General features: G+C 39.9%; 1 protein-coding gene across 1 annotated transcript in view; it reads right to left on the reverse strand.

The window, feature by feature from the left end:
- The window catches only part of LOC122794330 (adhesion G protein-coupled receptor F5-like), a 419444-nt gene that overhangs the window by 173248 nt on the left and 224329 nt on the right, over window positions 1–21867 (reverse strand). The window contains exon 3 of the mRNA XM_044062635.1: window positions 3643–3684. Within this exon, the coding sequence (XP_043918570.1) occupies window positions 3643–3684 (42 nt within the window). The remainder of the gene's footprint in view (window positions 1–3642; window positions 3685–21867) is intronic.

Raw genomic sequence — 21867 nt, forward strand, 5'->3', positions numbered from 1 at the left:
GTTAAGAAATCACTGCCAGTACAACTTCTAAGTGTGCTTCAAAAGGGATTTCCTTTTGTGGCAGATTTCTCCCTTCTTCATGTTTGTGTACTAATGGAATTTTATATATATATATATATATATATATATATATATATATATATATATATATATATATATATATATATATATATGGGTCTATATTACATCATCGAACACTTAAAAAAGTGAACGATGATTAATCGACCCCATGTAAGCGAAAGCTTGCTAAGTAGAAACCTCAGAACTGCGATTTTTTTCCAAGGGAAAAAAAAATATCGCTGTTCCAAAAAAAAAAAAAACTTTAAAACATTACATAAACTGGGGGGGCTTCGCCCCCATACCACCCACAGCCCCCTACTTAAATACCATAAATACAAAATCTGGTAACCTCTAAGCCTAACTCTACTTCAACACTCACCCCTCCAAGTCCCACTAACACAACTTTGTTTTCTTTTGAGCCAGTTCCGATTACTTACATCAAATCTCTACTATTCAAGCTAAAACCTTGCTGTCCTTCCACTGACAATCTATCTCCTACATTCCTCAAACTTGCTGCTGACTCAATTGCCTATCCTATATCTATACTAATTAATTGATCTATTCTGGAATCAATTGTCCCCACCCTTTGGAAATCTTTCTTCACTATCCCTCTTCATAAAGGTGGAAACTCCACTGATCCCTCAAACTACCGACCCATTGCCATTCTGTCCCTCCTCTCCAAGATATTAGAAAAATATATTCACTCACAGCTTCTCAATCACCTCCTCACACACCACTTTCTTACCCCTACCCAACATGGATTTCGTCCTCACCACAGCACCACCACTGCCCTCCTCTCCTTCACTCATATCATTGCAGAGGCGATAGACAACAAAAAACTAATTTCCTGTCTCTTCCTAGATCTCTCCAAAGCCTTCGATACTGTCTCTCATCCTCTACTACTATCCAAACTCGCAAATCTCCACCTATCCCCCTCCGTACTTGCCAGGTTTAATAGTTACCACTCTGGCAGGGAACAATCTGTCAAATGGCTCTTGTCCTCCTCACCTTTCCTCCCCATCTCCACTGGTGTTCCTCAAGGCTCCATCTTGGGACCCTTTTTGTTTAACATCTTCACCAATGATCTTTACACCTTATGCAACGAATCCTCCATTATTCAGTATGCCGACGATTCCACACTTATATCCATCTCAAATAAGATTCCTGAACTACACTCCCTGACCCAACAGGCCCTACTATCTACTGAACAATGGCTCTCTCACAACCTATTGATCCTAAATCCCAAAAAGACCAAACTCCTACTTTTCATTCCCCGTTCTCTTTCTCATCACAAAACCTCCTTTTTATTACATCTTCTAACAATACAACGATCCATCCTGACACCCACACAAAACTCCTAGGGGTCATTAGCGATGACGAACTAAAGTTCAACCTATACATACTCCAATGCATAAAAAAAACAAACCAGAAACTAGGTCTGCTATATTGGAACAAAAAATTCCTAACCCCTAAATCTAGACTTACCCTGGGCCAGGCACTCCTCCTCCCCTCCATCTTATACGCCGCCCCAGTTCTTACCAATATCCAGGTCTCCACTCTAAACAAACTCCAGAAGACTTACCATAAAATAGCCAGATTTATTACTAACTCCCCATACAACTCACACCACTGCATTTCTTTAAACTCTCTTCAATGGCTTGAACTTCCCTAATTTCTACTATCTTATCAATTTCATATGTTACACTCCATTCTTTAAAAACCCTCCTTCTGTCCATCTCTATCTTCCTTAGTCTCCATCTGCATCCAATCCCGGAGCCTCCATACTTCTAACCAACAATTACTTGATATCTACCACCCAAAAAGGTCAGTAGGCAAACTACTCTACAAACACTCCCTTGCCCATGCTTGGAACAAACTTCCCCTTGATTTACATTCAATCTCCCACACCTCACTCTTTAAAAATGAACTAAAAGCTTATTTTCTTTCCAGAACCTGCCCTTGCCATGACCCTACCTAGTCTTCCTTCCCTTTATCTACCCTCAAAAGGACCATACTTAGTACCTCATTGCACCTCTTTCTCCAATGTGTCTACTATGCATTTGCATAACTTTATACAAACAATTTTTTTTATTGTTGACCTATTGAACTATATCAATGTAAAATTGTTACTTAGCTTCTTTTTAATGCAACTTTAACGTTATACATGTAACCCAACATATGTGAATCTTTTTGCTATAACTGCTATTATATCAATATTGTTTAAAATTGTACTTGTTTAAAATGCACTACTGGAGCTTTTTTCCTCGGGTCTCCACTGAAAATGGGTCACAAGCCCAGTTGGACACACCCGGTTAAAACATGTCAATAAATAAATAAATATACCAACTCCAAGATCGCATTACAGTGCTGAAAACGGCAAAGTAACAGAAGCAGCCAAGCAAATTCTTTTCCAGGGAAATATTCGCTTAAAAGCTGCTTCATTATTTTACCTTTTCGTTCATTTAAGTTCGATCAAGACGCATTCGAGCATGTAATAGGAACCCATATCTATATATATATATATATATATATATATATATATATATATATATATATATATATATATATATATATATATATATATATATATATATATATACATATGTGTGTTTGGGGGCTGGTGACTTCACCTACAGGAACAATGATTCTTGCTACCCCACACAAATGCTTAATCAGAAATGTTGCCATTTATCTTGTTTGGATGTCTATGTTTGGCATTCTGTTTCCTTTCTGTCCTGTAAGTCAAGTTTTCATTGTAGAGTATTTTACATTTTGTGGGTGGATCAGAGGAATGTTTTTTAACTTTTACCAGACAGTCATATTTACAATGATGATCAGTTCTGGATGTGGAGCTGTGTAGAAGAATGAGTTATAAGGGCTTTGTAATAAAATGTCCAGATTATAGAACAGTTGCAGTGCATGTACTGTGTTCTTTTCTAGGTCAAGGGTGACTTTCCTTTGTATTAAGTTAAGGAGCAGTAACAAGATGCCACCTACACAATCTATGTTGTTCTATTTACATACTATTTTTGAACACAAAGAGCACAATTAAAGGCGGAGGGTTACTATTTTAATCTAAAACATATAAGCTTCCATCTAAACAATTGAGATGAATGCCCTAGCTTTTCATACACAGCTCTGCACTTGTGGAAAACAATCATTCAAACAGTAGCATTAAACATTAATAGCATTAGGTAGTGTTAGTAATGCATCAGGTAGCACAATTGACCCGGAGCCTATGGGTCCTATTCCCACTCCAGGTGATTGAATTTCTGACAATGGGTACTGCACTCCTATATGTGTTGTCCTTCAGATGAGATGTTAAACTGGGATTCCATCTGCTTGAGATGCTGTTAGCTTAGGCGGATATAAAAGATTCCATTGAAACTATTAAAAACAGTAGGCAGAGATCCCCGATGCCCTGGCTTAATTTACCTTAGTAGTACAAATGCCACCTCAGTTCTCCATTGAAAAGAGGCCACCTAGACTAGTGGGACTAACCCAGTCAACAACGGATAAATAAGATAAGTAACCAATGAATATAATTTTACATTAATGTAATAAATTAGATAACAGTCTTACCTTGCTATCCATCAGTGTTCCAAACAACAAAACAAAGAAGCCCTGCAAAATAAAAACAGGGTATTTAAGGACTTTGCATCAATTGTTTGACATACAGTTACTTGAATCAGCAGGCTAGAAAGTGAAGCTACATCCACCACACATGTGCTTGTGTTGAATGGTAAGGCATTTGTCTATAGCATCCATCTTACCTACTTTTAACTTCCACAAGCACTGGACTTGCACTATCAGATGAATAAGTTAGCTTTCTTATGTAGGAGCTTTCTGCATACTTCATTACTAATACAATGTGGTCTCCAACTAATATAAGACAATCCCACAACACTGCTCCAAAGGCAGAAGTGTCACCATATTCTTAAAGGATATGCACACCTCTAGGCTGGTAGCCCAGCACAATGCATCCGAAATACTTTGGGTACAACTAACACTGGGTAAGACAGCGATACAAGTCATAACCTGCTACAGAACCCCAAACATGTCCCTAGACTCTCACTCCAGGTTCCTAAGCACCCTGGAATGTATCAAGGTCCAAACCAATACTCTCATACTCGGTGACTTCAACTACCCTTCCATCAACTGGGAAAACTATTCAAGTACCAATGTACAGGCCCAACACTTTCTGGAATTTATCAGTTCCAATACCCTGGACCAGCTCATTCTGACGCCCACTAGAGGAAGCAAGATCCTCGACCTAGTTACCACAAACATGGGAGACCATTGCTCCACACTTATAGTCAGTTCTTCCCTAGTTAAATACGACCACAAACTAATCACCATGAAAATCTCCATTTCCTCTACACCCCCCGCTAAGGTGACCACCCTGAAAAACTTCTCTAAAGCCAACTTTTGGCTCCTAAAAACAGAGGTGGATAACTTATTGGCACCCATGCCAATGGAAAATAGCTGCATGTCTGCCGAATCATACACCACTGCACTGTATGGGCATGTACACAAATGCATGGACCTTGCCATACCAAATAGAACTAAGATGCTCTCCTCCAAAAAAAGGAAGCCAATCTGGTGGTCCTCAGCCATCAATAAACTATTTATTTATTTTATTTTATTTGCAGTTTGTTTGCCAGGATAGTCCGTTGGGTTACAAGGACCCCAGTTTCAATGGAGTCCTGGGGAGAAAATCTCCAGAAAAATACAAATACATAGTACACATTGCATATATGCATTACAGATTATCTCATAGGAATACAAAGTAAATATGATAAGAAAAGGTTAACAATGATAGAATGCATCAGTATAGTTCATTAAACACCAATAAAAAACACTTTTTTTTTTTTTTTACAGAAGTAGCAGCATAGGGTAACTGTTAAGTAGTTGATTAAATAGTTCAATAGAGCTGTGGAACTATAGAAGGTAGGGATGGCGTATTTAGTACTAGGAGAGTAGGATGTGGTATTAGAAGGATTAGGTAGGAAAGGAATAGGAGCACTTCCCTTGTGAAGTTAGGTGTGAGTACAGCAAGGTTTTAAATGAGGAGAGACTGCTGGTGATGTGGATAGGAGATGGTAGAGAATTCCAGAGGTGTGCAAGAGAGAAGGACATTAGGTGATTCCCAGATGGACATGTGGGTTTGGGCAATTTAATTAATTTTTGGGAATTAGATCTTAGAAGTCATTCTGGTTCATGGATTTCAAAGGTAGTGGCTAGGGAGGGACAAAGAGAGGGGTTGTAAATGAGTTTGTGTCCTTGGACGAGTTGGATATAAATGAGGAGGTTACGTAGATCAAGCCAGTTTAGCTGCTGAAGAGAATTAGAATGATGAGAAATGTCTCTGTGACCTGCTGCAAATTTTGATATTTTGTTATAGCAAGAGGAGAGTTTTGTTTTGAGGGAGGATTGCAGGTTGGTGAAGACAGATGCACCATATAGGAGGGATGGGATGAGGTAAGTATTGGCTAGTATGAGCCTGGTGGAAAGAGAGATATAATAATTATGCCGGTATAGCATACCAAGTTTTTTGTGGGTTTTTTGATATTTACTTGTAAATTTTTGTTGAATTTTAGTCGATCATCTAGCAGTTTAGTGTCAGAGACTATTTCTAGGGGAGTATTGTTTTTGCTGGTGATTGTGAATGAGTGTTTATCTAGGGAGGAGGTTTTGGAGGTAGTGAATAACATGTTTAGTTTTGGTTACATTAAGAGCCAGATGGTTGTCTAGCATCCACTGCTCAGTAGAGGAGAAGGCACTTTGGGTAAGCTTATTTAGAATGGGAATAGAAGGGGAGGAGCAGATAATGGTAGAATCGTCAGCATATTGGATGAGGCTGGAGTTTGGAATGGCTTGATAGAAGTCGTTAATTAATATATTGAATAGTAGCGGGCCTAAAATGGAACCTTGGGGGACACCTGTGAGAGTACTAAGGAAGGGTAAAGTGGTTTTATTCCATTTGACTGCTTGTTGTCTGGTTGTGAGGTAGCTGGAGAACCACTTGGTACAGGAAGGGGATAGGTTTAGTTTGGAGAGTTTATTAAGAAGCAGGCTGTGGGAAATAGTGTCAAATGCCTTGGAGAGGTCGAAGAGAAGGGTGGACATGAAATGGCCAGAATCGCAGGCTTTGTTAATTGTTTCAAGGAAGGAGAGGAGGGCAGTGGAGCTGGTATGACTGGGTCTGAATCCATGCTTTGTGGGGGTAAGAAGTTGGTTGTTGATGAGATAGGGTAAGAGTTGTTGGTGGATACATTTTTCAAGAAGCTTAGAAATAGGGGATAAGATAGCAATAGGGCAGAAGTCTGGAAGGGCATTATTATTGCCTCCTTTATGTAGAGGAATAATAAAGGCTTTCTTCCAGAGCTGGGGGATGTGGCTTTCTGAGATAGACCGATTAATTAGTATGCTGATAGGGAGAGCAATGGCTTCTGTGGCCACTTTTAGGAAGTAGGAGGGAATTTCATCAGGGGTACTGGAACCAGGTTTTAATTTTAGGAGACATTTTTTATGGTGGATATAGAGATGGGAATGATAGAGAAGGGTGTAGGTTGGGGGAAAGGGATGCTAGGGGAGGAAGGGATGGGTGCAGACTGAGGAAGGGTCACAGAGGTGTTGGTGATGATGTTAGCTTGCTTATGGAGTCTATGAAGCAACAGTTAAATTGGGTGGCTAAGTCCATGTCAGAGGCATCTGGGTTAGGGTAAGGGTTATCTTTTTTTCCAGGGTTGAGGAGAGATGAGATTCCTCTCCAAAATAGTTTGGGATTGGTGTTGTGGTTGGTTTGGAGAGTGGAAACATAGGCTTTGCAGTCTGAGGTAATAAGTTTTTTCACTTTATTTCATAGTGTCTTATATTTGTTAAGGGTGATAGTGGTTTTATTTTTATGGTAACGTGTCCAGGCCTTGTCACGGAGTTGCATAGTAGCTATGGTGACAACAGAAGAAAGAAACTGTTGCAGAATAAAATGAAGTCACAAGACTAGAAAATCTCCCTTATCAATCTCAGCAAAAAGCTGAAATCCATTATCAAATCCTCTAAAGCCAACTATGAAGGCAGAATTGCAGCTGACACCAAAAACAACCACAAAGCCTTCTATAGCTATATCAAAAACCTCAAAGAGAATACCCAGATTTGCTCTGAGTTACTGCACAATGGCACCTCTTATACTGAGCCAACAGATCGGATATAGCCAACATACTGGCCAACAGATTCAGTGCCACCTTTACCCCCTCCCCAAGGGCCCTATCACAATACCAGAAGAAAGCCTGGTACCCACCATTTCTGCAGCACAGGTAAAAGTTGCATTGTCCAAAGCCAAGAATACAGCATCCATGGTACCTTATAATATCCTTGGCTGGGTCCTACATGAGCTACAAAATGAACTGGCACCACATATGTGTGCCCTGTTCAATCACAGCCTTACCTAAGGCTATGTCCCTAATGAATGGTGCACTGCTACAGTCATCCTTCTTCATAAAGGGGAGCAAGTACAGACCCTGGGAACTATCGCCCCATTAGCCTGATGAGTCTGGTATGCAAAGCTATGGAGCGTATCATCATGGACCTGCTTAACAAAGATATAGGCAATCTCCAAACTCTTGACCCCACATGGTTTGGCTTTGTCAAGGGAAGATCCTGCCTGCTGAACCTGGTTGACTTCTTTGAGGCAGTCACCAAGGCTGTGGATGAGGGTAAGGCAGTGCATACAGCCTGCCTCAACCTGGCCAAGGCATTTGATACCATTCCCCACTCAGGTATCATTGATAAACTCACCAAACCAGGCATTAATCCTTACATCACTATATGGGTTGCAAACTGGCTTACAGACAGGACCCACAGAGTGAAAGCTACGGATTCCAAGTCAGACTGTCAACTAGTCATGAGTGGAGTCCCACAGGGCTTGGTCCTGGGCCCTCTCCTGTTTGGCATCTACTTTTCAGAAGTCCAGGCCAACGCAAAAGGACATTGGCTGACCAAGTTCACTGATGACTGCAAGCTTGGAGTCATTATCAACTCCCCAAGTGATGCAGACATTCTACAAAAGGGCCTCTCTGAGACCAATGACTGGTGTTGGAACCATGGCCTGAAGCTTTAAATCTCAAAAAATGCATTATCATCCCTTTGGAAAAAACTCAATTCCCATGAATTACCATGTTGATGAGAGCCCTCTGAACACCGAAGGGGCCATAAGAGATCTGGGCAGCCAGGTGGACACCTGCCTCACCTTCAACCACTGCATTGTCACTGTGGTCAGAAAGTCCTTCTCTGTGGCACATCTTATAACCAATGGTTTTGCATCCAGGAAGAAAGAGGTCATCATCCCTCTCCTCATCCCTCATTAGACCAATCATCGAATATAATACCCCGTTTGGCATGTACCCGACTAGACACCTACAACAGTTGGAGAGGCCACAAATGTACCTAACAAAAAGGATCCTAGGCCTTAAACACATGTCCTACATGGACAGACTCAAGAAACTTCAGCTGTTCTCAGTCTCTTATCATCCACTTATAGGTGATCTCTGCTTGACTTACAAAGCCATCTCCAACCCAGCCCTACTTGAAATGCTACACCTAAAGAAATCCCAATCCCGCCATGACACACACTCCAGAGATCACAATCTCATTAACACAATCTCATTAACACAATTAACAGAACATGCTGGAGGGATAAGTTCATCTCCCAAAGACTGCCCATACTCTGGAATAAGCTTCCCATTCATGTCAAGCAGAGCACCTTGCTGGCCCTCTTCAAGAGAAATCTTGACGAGTGGATGGATAACAGAAAGTTCACTCCAGGGATCATTCCAGTTGCCCTATTGGATAGGGGTACTATGAACTAACATTGGGTGGCATGGTGCCTGGGCAATTTTTTTGGGCTAGGCTTGTAAAGGCTCCAGGGCTATTAGCCTAATACACACCTATGAACCTATGAACCTATGATGGCTACCACAGGTAAGAAGAATTCTACAGCTGGCCACAGTGGCATAAGTCATAGTTCAAATGACTTTTCATAGACTGGCAGTCTGTTTGCTGGTCATCATTGCCCTGACATTTCACACAATAAGTTATTTTGTAGCTGTATATCAGATAATCAATTAATAAAAGTCAACAAATTAAAAGCAATCATCTTACTTAAATACTATCATGAACCAATTATTAATTTGCAATATAACAATACAACATGTTGCATAATACAATCTGATATACCAGTCTTGACACCAGTTGGCATAATATTTAAGGTCTTCTCCTCCTATGTACATGAGACAGGCTCTGATCCTGACCTCTGGCCAGTGCCTGTTTGGAGTTTGAGTGTTATCCTTGGTTCTCTGTTTGGGTCATCCCCCCTCACAAAAAAAAAAAAAAACATTCTGAGCATTTCCACCTCAAACCCACCCATGAATGGAATTGTTGGCAGTAGCACAGACTCTAGATGGTGTCCTACAGGGGGAAGTGTTGTACAGACCAACCGCTTTTGACACCAGCTGTAGTATGCAGTGTCCTCAAGATAGGAAAACATGCATCATAGACTGTACACCATGTCAGACCTAGTCACCAAACAGTGTAAAATATAGCTCATGTTGACTAATGTTACCAAAAGGGCATGCTGGTGATAAGTGATTTAAAGGCCTGGCCTACTCCAACTTATTCCAGGGACCCATGCTAATGGTGAGAGAAGTCTGCATGCTCATACTTGCCCCAAAAGGCCTACTGGCCAGTCAGTCTCCAGTTGTCCAGCTTGGGTTAACTGAGACAATTCTTTTGGGCAAAAGCTAGACATAAAACCAAGCAACCTGCCAAATATGAGCTAGGAGTTGCTACACTCAATGTTGATTTCCCTGACAGTACACAGCTTGGAACTGGATGGCATGATGGTAAGGAGGAAGCTTAACATCCTATGTATCCAAGAGATAAGATGAAAGGGAAATGTAATGGCTTGGGATCCAGAATCTACTACACAGACAGAGGAGGACAAACTGGAAATGGTGTGGACAGGGCACTATTCCTAATCCCAGTCTATGCCCCAGAGTAGGGTTTTAATAGTGAAGAAAAGAGTGTATTTAGACAGCAGGTGCAGGAACAATTAAAAAAAGACAGGACAATATGAATCATTACTGATAACAGGTGACCTAAATGCACAGTGGTGTAGTGGCTACCATAACTGTCTCACAGCAAGAGTTTCACCAGTTCGATTCTCTGCTGGGGTGCTGTCTGTGTGGAGTCTGCATGTCCTCCAGGCATTTGCATGGGTTTCCTCTAGGTGCTCTGGTTTCCTCCCACATTCTAAAGACATGCATCTGGAGCATTTCTCCCTGGGCCTCTACTGAAAATGATCTCTATCCCAGTCAGACTTTCCTGGTAAACAAATGTTAAATAAATAAAATAAATATTGGGACAGACAAAGCAGGATATGAGGACCACTTTGGTTCACACAGGTGAGAAAATTGGAACAAAGAAGGAGAGACCATTCACTCTGGCAAATGGCTTGATGGTGGCTAACACATGAATCAGCAGGAGAGAAAGAGAGTCACAATATCATGTACAAAAGTGGCCTACATGAATCTCAGGTAGACTTCCTCATAGTAAGGAAAAGGCAGTGGTCTAGAATCAGTGATTACAAAGTCATCTCCTTTGAAACAGTTGGTCCATAGCATAAACCACTGATTGCCACAATCAGCTGCAGTGGTCAGAGAAGACTCTAAGGTAAAAAAATACTAGACTGAAGACTTGGAAGTTGACTGCAGGAAAAACACCAAAGTTCACGAAATTAATCAGAACTCTAGCACCTTAAGAAGAAGAGGAAATAGGTGAAGCTGAAGAAAAATGACAGTGCCTCAGAACAGCATGTGCAAGTACTGCAGAACAGATATGCAGTTGAGCCAGGTATGGAATAAGGTACATAAGGAAAGCTGGTGATAGAATGCAGAAGTCCAGTATGCCGTCAAAAGAAAGGAGGAAAAGTGGGACACAGAAGAAAACAGTCCAGGCTAAGAAGGAATACTGTTTTGCTAACAAAGAGGCTAAGACAGGAGATACAATAGTAAGGAGCAAGGTATAAACTCTACCAGCTTCTTGAATGTGACTAAGTAGATGGCACAAAAAATCTCCATCAGCTTGCAAGGCAAAGACAGAAAGATAAAGAAGACAGTCAGATACCCTTTGTAAGGAATGCCAGTAAAAACCTGCTCACCACCCCAAGGGAAATCACAGCAGGTGGAAGGAATACTGTAAGCAGCTTTCTGAATGAAGAAAACCCTACAGAAGCTGTACTGCCACAGACACAGCCTACAATGAAAGGAGAGAAAGAGTCCACCCTATTAGTTGTAAGAACAGTACTAAGGAAACTGAAGTCAGGCAAAGCAGCAGGCTCATATGAGGTTACAGTAGATATTGGATTAGATAAGGTAGAAATGGCTCCTGAGGATTCTCATAGCAGTATGGAGAAAAATGCGTATCCCAGATAGCTGGAGAATAAGCATAGTAGTTCAAGAACAAAGGTGCCATCCACAACTGTGACAACACAGATGTAAATTCTTGAGAGGGTGATTAATAAAGGAGTAGGCATAGTAGCAGAAACTAAGATGGGTGATGAACAGTCCAGATTCAGATCTGGATGAAGCACAACCAAACAATGTTGTCAATGAGAGTGACAGCAAAGAAGAAGCTGGAGATGAGGAGAGAGTCCAAATGGGCATTCCTAGACTTGGAGAAAGCATATGACATGTCACAAGAAAGCTAATTTGGGTAGTCCTGCAGTGGCCCAAAGTCCCTGAAACATTGCAGAATTTGTGCAAGCTATGTACAAGGACCCATGGACTCAATTACAAACAGTGTTCAGACTCATAGAGGGGTTCCCAGTGAGAGTGGGTGTGCATCAGTTTTCAGCTCTGATCCCACTGCTATTCACACTGGTGACAGACTACATTGGCAAACAGGTTGGATGGAATAGCTTCAAGTATCTGCAAGGGGTGGTTTAGGAGAAAAGTTTAACAGCTTTAGGTATCTGGGAGGGGTGATTGAGGGGAAGAGAAGTCTGAATTAGGAGGTCAAAGCTAGAATCAGAGGGGGTGCAGACAACTAGCACAGAGTGTTAGGGGTAGTGTATGACAAAAGAATGCCAAAGAAGCTGAAGTAAGGTGTACAAAACAGTGATGCAATCATTACTACTATATAGCACAGAAACTTGGGCAGTAAAGGCAGAGCAGCTGAGAAAGCTAGAGGTGATGGAGATGACATGCCTGAGACAGGTGGTAGGATGTACATTGTGGAAGAGATGAAGAAATACGGACATCAGAGGAGAAGCAAAAGTAGCTCAAACTGTAGATAGTGTTAAACAGATTACAGTAGTTCAGGCTCACATGCAGAAATGTAGAAGACAATCTGGTGATGAAAATACAGAACATACATGAAGAAGGTGAGAAGTAATGAGGGTAACAATCAAAAAGATGGATGAACTGCATGAAAGAAGACCTGGGACAGTCAGGTATGACTGTTGAAGGAGCTAGGAGAGTGGCATTGAAGCATGAGAGATGGAAACACCCTTACCCTGTGTAGAAAATGGGAAAAAGGGGGGCTGATGATGATGACAGTAAATGTACAAATCACTGCACCATTTTATTTACAAAAAAAATAAGCAGAATTCAAATCATCCGTTTCTTGGGGTTAAACCCTAAAACAATGAATAAAAAGGTCACACAGAAAAAACAATTGGTTAGAAAGCAAAAAGAAAAATCTAGCAAAGCTAGTCTTTCTAGTGTGTGATTCCTTACACCACTTGTATTAAAGGCAACATGGGATATATACAAAGTGCCCTTTAAGGATATCAGGTGCTTTAGCTAAATAGAAATTCTGAATGCCCATGATTTTTTCTTTTAAGTCTGTTTATGGACAAATTGAGGCCAAAAAGCCAAACCCCACTAGCTGTGGGCATGTATGTTTATATCTTATAATAGTATCATAGCATATGTGGAATGTTTGGCTAACATTTGAAAACACAGGGTTGTCATACCCACTAATATCCATAAATCTTAGGGTGACTGCAAAATATCCCAACTAACAAACTAAAACAATGAGTAGAAAGGTCACAGAAAAAACAATTGGTTAAAAAACAAAAAAAAAATCTAGCAAAGCTAGACTTTCCACTGTGTGATTCCTTAAACCTCTTGTATTAGAGGCAAAATGGTATATATGCAAATTACCATTTAAGGACATCAAGTGTTTGCATATATCCCATGTCATCTCGAATACAAGAGGTTTAAGGAATCACACAGTGGAAAGTCTAGCTTTGTTTGTTTTTTCTTTTTGTTTTTTAACCATTTGGGATTTAAACCCTATGACACATCACATGTATGAGGTATCACCCTCTGCACCTTATTCTTTAATATAATAATCTCTGATATCACTGTACCTCAGGCAAAAGGAACTACAGCATTCTCTTTTGATGAATCCTGCTTCAAGTGGATTTTCTCATTTAATATTATTTGCACTTAACAGAAACTGCATTCAGTGCATAGTTTGCATCCTTTGTTAACAAATCTGAACATGGGCAGAAAAGTCTGCACTAAAAGGGGTATAACAGAGAAGACTGTAATCAAAGCACCAAACATAATTAGTTTGTCATGTGCTTGAGAAATGGATTATAGGAAATTTACCTACAATCCATTCCTACAGGACATATCAAACAGGAGTTACAATTGTTGACCTGATCATCATTCTTTATAATATATGGGGTGATTTAGCTACCCTTAAATGGTACCAAAGATAAAGATAAAAAATGTAGAAATGCATAGTGTTTTACAGCCCTACAGAGAGTGGCCAGAAGAGTGCATTCACAAACCTCCAGCTTTGTAAGCCATTAAGCACTACACTTCGCCATAATTTTGTTTTGTGCATATGTGACAGATAGTTTATCGGATGAACAAAACAGTGTAAGAAACTTCTCCTCTTATTTAACCAGATTATTAAGTAGATTATTAAGTCTGTGATTTTATCCAAGACATTATACTACATGGCTGGAAATATATCAACCTTTGTTCATTTAGCAATCAATATATATATATATATATATATATATATATATATATATATATATATATATATATATATATATATAAATATATACATATACATTTTGCATGTAAAAATCAGTTTCTATTTTCATAACCTATTGTTAACAAAGATCGCTTTCGTCCTTCTAGACTTCTTCAGGTCTGTGTACAAGAACCCTAAAAACCATGTATAAAAATATATATAATTGTATTATTAGTATTGTTATTACACATCATTTTGAATAAAGTAGAAAAAAGAACCAGAAAAAAATAAAAATAAGAAAAAATGTATGTATGATGATGGGAACAAAATATACACTTAAATTACAACTGATTTAAAACGGTATTTAAAACCAACTGATAGAATAAAATAAAATAAAATAAAATACAATTAGTCATGTAAACAATGTAGCAATTTTCTAAGTTCCAGTGGACTTTTAATTGAACAGTAGTAGTTTAGTTCAGGCTTCCTAAAAGAGTTCAGCTTTAATTGCCACATAAGTGCATGTTTCTCCAAAATATTCGGAATGTTTCCTTCAAGCTCACCCATGTCTATGCGATCCAGGATCTGGAACTTAAAACCGGTGTGTCTTTTATGAAGAGAAAGGCGTTTGGCTAGTGCATTATTTTTACATCCAGAGCGGATTTCTGACAGATGACAGGAAATCCTATGCTTGAGTTTATTTACAGTCTTGCCCACATAGAATGCATCACAGTCATTGCACTGTGCCTTGTAAATTACTTTTGCAGTGTTACAGTCACCCCCTGCACTGGTTTTAATGATTTTCTTTAAATAAGGGCAGTAAAAACTAACACCTTGCTGTATAAATATACAAAATGTACAATTAGTTTCACATCTTTTAGTGCTTTTTCTCATATGGTCTACGTTTAAATTCAACAAAACTTCTAATGTTCCTTGCCTTCCTATAAACAAATGATGGGGCTTCACCTAAGATGTTAATCAGAGAAGGGTTTTCTGTGACAATGTCCCAGTTTTCTTCAATAATATTTTTGATATTGTAATAATCCAAAATTGTAGAAGGACAAAAGCGATCTTTGTTAACAATAGGTTATGAAAATAGAAATTGATTTTTACATGCAAAATGTATATGTATATATTTATATATATATATTTTGATTGCCAAATGAACTAAGGTTGATATATTTCCAGCCATGTAGTATAATGTCTTGGATAAAATCACAGACTGAATAATCTACTTAATAATCTGGTTAAATAAGAGATACCACATCATTATAAATTTTATTTAATGTACATAAGGGTTATATATTATTATAACATCTACTAAGCATGGCAGGATCAGCTCGAATGTCACACTGATGGGGGAAGAGATGTGAATTTAACATGTGTACCAATAACACTTTGTTTTACAGCACAATAAACCACTCCCATGCCTGATAAAAAGTATATATATATATTTAGAAAGCTTGTGAGGAAATTATTATTCTATTTTTGTTTTACTTGGATCGCTTGTCTGTGTACTTAATAAAGGATTTTTGACTGGAAACAGACTGCCTGCCTTGCTTGGATTACATTCTAATACTTAGTAATGCTGCACAGTTATATATTTTCTATTATTATTTTTTGTTTTGTTTTGTTTTGGCTTAAGATGAGTTTAAGTTTGTTACTTCTACTACTTTTATCTGATCTTATTAATATACACTGATTAACTAGAAATATATGGACTGAAAATCTTCCACACAGAGAAGTTTCTTACACTGTTTTGTTTTTGGACCCACTACACTTTAATGGGTTGTTTTGAGACTTCGGGGATACCACGGAGATTACTTTTTTATAGTTTATCGGATGCAGTTTTGTGGTGCTGCCATGAATTTGGCAGCATGAGCCTAGATAAAAACAGTATAGAAATGTGCATCAAAAGATTATTTGGCACTTTTCTTCTCTAACAAACATGCAAAACAAGTTTATCTTTTTGCTAATTTCTAAGTGTAATCATCACCCTCCATGATTACAACTACATCTGTAGCAGCTACCATGCAATAATTTCAAAAATCCCAGATAAGTGCCTAGGATATTGACTTGCCACATCTTTAAACCATAAATAACCAGGATTAGGGTTGCAGTTCTCCACATCTGTACCTGCATTGGTGTTATCTTCTGCATACCATGCACCTTTGTACTTCAAAGAGGCCAACATCATTCTTTAGAGCAGGTATAACTGGAACTGTTAATCCTGTTTGTTATCGAGCAAAGAGACCTATATCTTAATATACTATGTTATTATGAGAAAGTCTTTAATTCTCAAGTCATTTCACTTGGAAGAGAAATATTGTTTAGATATGAATATTGAGTTTTAATGTGCAGTATGCAAAAGGCTATGATCTTGTAGGCACATTTTAATAACTTAGTGCATCAGATGCTAGTGTGACTTTTGCAAATGTCTCAGATGGCACATCATTATTACATCACATCATATGATGCTGTGTCAATACATCGTCATCATCACTATAACCACAGGTCTTCCATGTTATACATATTTAAAAATACTATGCAGATAAAATAAAATAAAACATGATAATAGACACAGCAGTACATACAGACTCTGGTTCAGTCTAGCTTTAGTGTTTCAGCATTCTGCACTTACTTTTGTATAGATGCACAGTGTAATCCATTGGTGCTTTGCACAACACCACATTAAGGAATGTTAAATTGTACTCTATACAATTTCATTAGCATGGCCCATTTTAGTAAAAAAAAAAGTCCTGCTTGATATTTATAGTTTAAATGTGTTAATGACTGATGTTGAAAGCTAAGCCAATGCTGCCCTCTCAAGGAATGTTGCAGATTTTCATAAACAAACTTAGATGAAAAGAAACAGAGAAGACAAAGCATCGAAAACATTTTTATGAATCTGAACTCATGCCCACGTTCTCTTGATACAAGGAATTTTGCATGCTTATTTCTGCAAAATAAATAAATATTTGCTTTTGCCTTTCCTTATACTATGTCTTCTGGTGTTTCTTAATAAACTACAGACTCAGGTACATAGAATATGTTGTCATATGAAAACTAAACTGGGTGGGTAAACACTGAGCATTACAAATATGCAAATGCTAGATATAATAATGCAGTGATCACTCACTGTATGTTCATCATTTGTAAAGCACACAACTATGGTCAACTCAGACTAATAGTGATGATTGTTCTTTTGCAGTTATTGTCTGCTGTGCGTGGGTTTATACTTATGGTACAAAATGTACTTGCTTTATAACTGCACTGAAGGAATGCTTGCCATTTTAAGTCATTATTTCCAGTTACTAGAAATCATTTTGCATGAGATTGTTGGAGCTTTTCTTTCCAGGTCTTCTGTGAAAATGGGCTTAGACCAGAGTATATTTCCCACCTTAAATAATAAATAAGACTGAGATGCTTAGTTGGTGATGAAACACTTTATAAATGCAGTCTGTATGTTGCTTTATGATATAATTACTTCCTTATTGCAGATGACTAGACACAAATAGTTCTTTATGTATATGATTCTCCCTTTGTATTCTACAGATCAAAGGTGCTTATACACTGTCCACTATTACATCAGTAATCTCACACAAGATGCGGTAAAAAATATTCCTATAATACCATTAACTCATCATAAGAAACAGCATTTAAGATAAAATTATTGCTTTCGTTGATTGAAAGCATAACACCACATAAACAGTTCTAGTTTATGAGTTTTAGTATTGTGCTATATTGCCATATTCATAACTACAGTATATAGTGCCATAAAAGTTGTAACACTTGGTATGTTCCTGACTCAGACTTGAAATCCTAAGTGAGAGATCCAACGATTTCAGCCGGAGCTAGTTAACAAAGGTGTAGGGTTTCCATGTATGTCTATGGTCACACTGATCACCTGGTTTAGAGGGACTCCAGATGTTAGGCATTAGCCACAGAAGCTTTGAGAGCTGACACTGGTGATATCACATTAGCAGAACTGGTGAGTTGCTTCTTCATAGCTATACAACTGCCTCTCTGCATGCTAACCAAAAGATGACAGAAGACTGGTCAAGGTGAGACATGCAAAAACACATGACTCCCTATGCCTAGCCCATGGCATTCTTTACTTGCATAAACTGTACACATATAATTTAAAATACTGCTGTTTTCCAGAATGACACTAACATACATGTAGTGGGCTATAATCCTGAGATAGTATTCTATATATTGAGAGTAATATATTCTCTGCACATTGCCTAAATTGATGCATAACTGCCTACAACTGTTATATCTCTGCACTGCAATTCCCAGAAGGGGTTATTCCCACACAAACACACACACACACACACACACACACACACACACACACACACACACACACACACACACACATATATATTACTGGATTTTTGGTCTGGAATACAGTGCAAGTCAAATTTACATACTGGGATAAAGAAGGGACCTATTCCTTTGGAGCACTGACTGGCCGGAATTTGTCCTATCACTGTGTGTTACATGTTACGTTTTGTCAATTGGTTTCTGTACTCCATAACTATATTATGGTATTGTATGTTTCAGTAAATGGCAAAACATTTTTTGCAACACTTTTAAGCTTTCTCTTGTCTTTGGTCCCAACAAAGCCCCTGGCTCTCCGAGAAACTGTGGGCTTGCCACTAGTCAACTATACGGAAAAGTGACCTCAATACCCCCCACCCTGAATAATCCTGACTGACATTCTATCTCCTGACCCTCAAAGCAATACAAGGATTGCTTTCTAACTAAGGATGGGAGGAAACCAACAAAACAGAAAAACAATCACAAGCTTTATGTACATGTCCCAATTGCTTCTTCCTCACCTGGTGTTAAAAGTTTTTTTTTGTGTGCAAATTAATCTAGGCTGTAGCATGCACACATATTTCTTGGCTTACTAACCCCCCATAACCTCCACCTTTATTCTACCCCCCATAACTATTCTGTCACCATTGGCTACAATTATGTAGAAGTGTGTCCATAAACAACTTATGCAGTATCTTACCCAGAATAACCTGTTGGCTAACTCTCAGTACAGTTTTAGGCCACACTACAGTACCACCTCAGCCCTCCTATCCTTCTCTAACACCATAAACCATAACCAAAATAATAGTAAGCTTTCCTCAGCCCTCTTTTTAGATCTCTCCAAGGCCTTTGATATGGTCATCCACCAAATGCCCATGCACATCCTTAAGGCATTCTCACTAAATAGCCATGTGCTTCAATGGTTTCGCTTCAATGGTTTCAATCTTACCTGTGTGGCAGATGACAAGCCATCCTATGGCAAGACAAACTATCAACCCGTCTACCTGTTACCCTAGGAGTCCCACAGAGCTCTATACTACATCCCCTTTTTTCTCTCCCCGGGATTCATGAAGCTTGCGCCAGGCTCAGGCATAGCGTAGGCGTTATAATGCCAAATATGGCCGTCGAGCATTTCAGGTACGATCCAATTCCACGTGCACTACCGGTGTACGCCAGAACTGCGCAGCCCCGGCGTAGGTATGCTAATCACCCCATGTGCAGTGTCGCACCATGCAAATGAAGGCATATAGCGATTCATGAAGTGGTGCAGGTGTAGCGTAAGCCCACGAAAATGTAAACCAAAAAACACAGTTTACATTTTCCCAAACAGAACATCGGAGCTATGGAAGAGGGCCAGACCCAGGTATCACAATGTTAACATATGCCAATGGCGAAATACACAGCCAATGGCATAAGAAAAGATGCACAACACGTAAATAACAACATTTAATGTCATGTCCACAGTAATGCACAGCACAACCGCAGGGCATGTGTGCGGAAGCTGTAACATAAAGAAATTATATAAAAATGTCATAAAATCGCAACGTAATAGAAATCAGGTTTACAGCATAATACACAATGGTAGGCATGGAACACCACAACCAAGGTGCAAGGGTTGCTAAGGGCCTGCGATAGTGTTCGGTGCGGTAACTATGAATTAGTAGTCAATGCCATGCAAATGAGGCAGATAATACTGAATCGCAAATGTCCTGCCGAATGAAGGTTGTATCATACGGTGCAGCGGTATAAAACTGAGGAGTGGCTCAGAGGAGATACATGACATCAGCAGAGGGGTGTGTCATCGTAGCAGTAAGCACATTAGAGCAATGCAAATCTGGCCTGTCTGTTGCTATGCAAAGCTGCAGGACAGGGGTGGGGAGGAATTGTTTAGCTGAGAGCACACATGGTGCCCAAAAGCGCATGTGTACGAGGATGAAAACGTGCCCGAAACCCAGTAATCGGACGCACTGCCGCAAACAATAGCAGAAACAGGAAGGTCAGGGGAAGAAAAGAAGGAAATGCGGAAGTGGGGTAATTGGAGTACTAATGAGCAATCAACACCAATCAACCCACGAAGGCCAATCGACGGCAGCTGACAAGTCTGCAGGCAGAAACCTGCAAAACAGGATAGGGGAGGCATTGGAATGCAAAGAAAGGAGGGGAGGTATTGGATTGCAAAGATAGGAGACCTGACACAGCAGAGCAAAGCAAACCAACAGCAGACCAGCAGTAGCACACATAACGCAAGATACGCCAGGTCCAGGAAAGTACAAATGAAAGTAGGCTGCAGGATGCACGCCAGAAAATGGTAGGTGCAATGTGCAGAAATGTAAAGGGAAGGTCAAGAGGTAATCCACGGCAGGCAAATGTAATTCAACACCAAAGGCACCACAATAGTAGTTCCGGCAGTAAAACACATAAGATAACCAGTAGCTACGATCGTACATACACACCCTATGACATCATCGGTGTTCACAGCAGAATAGTATAAAGTGTGAAAGCACCCAACACACACCTGTGTATTTCCAAACACCACACCATAGGTGTAAACACACGGGAAACTTTTAAAATGTGCATGTTGGGAGCTGCCATAGCTGTGATTCATCAGCATGTGTTAGAGACTGACAGTGTTGTGGGGGATGATGCTGACAACCACCGCAGGCCTCAGACGAGAAGGAGAGTGTTCAGACCAAGGGTAACCTACCAGGGGCTACATGACCTGGAGATAGTAGAGCGTTACAGGGTGGACAGGGACATCTTACAGCAAATAGTGGAGCTGTGCCGGCCACGCCTGAGAACCAGAAACAACAGAGGGGAGCCCATCCCAGTGGACATGAAGGTATGTGTAAGCCGGTGAATACTGGCCACAGGTACCTTTCAAAGGCCAACTGGAGATATAATGGGTATCTCACAGGCATCAGCATCCAGGGTACTACACCAGTTCCTGGATGCCATGTTACCACATGCCAATGAGCAGATATACTTCCCCAGAACTCAGGAGGAGTTGGCCAGCAATATGCGCCACTTCCACCGTGTGGCACAATACTCAGAGGTACTCGGTGCGATAGACTGCACGCACATACAAATCAAGTCACCACCCAGTGAGCAGGGTAGGCACTACATAAACTGCAAGGGATTCCACTCCATCAACTGCCAGGTCGTGTGCAATGCCCAGGGCATTATCATGGATGTGTGTGCTGGCAGCCCTGGAAGCTACCATGACTCCCATATCTGGCATGCCTCACAGCTGTATCAGGTATTTGTCAGGGGGGACATCCCACATGGCCATCTCGTGGGGGATGCTGGCTATGCACTGGAGCCGTGGATGATGACTCCCATCAGAAATGCACACACACCCATGCAAGAATGCCATAATGAGGCACATGCAGAAACCAGAATCATCACAGAGCGTGTGTTCGGGATGCT

Source organism: Protopterus annectens, chromosome 2.part1 (assembly GCF_019279795.1).
Source record: "Protopterus annectens isolate FY-2018-M chromosome 2.part1, PAN1.0, whole genome shotgun sequence".
Taxonomy (NCBI): Eukaryota; Metazoa; Chordata; order Ceratodontiformes; family Protopteridae; genus Protopterus; species Protopterus annectens.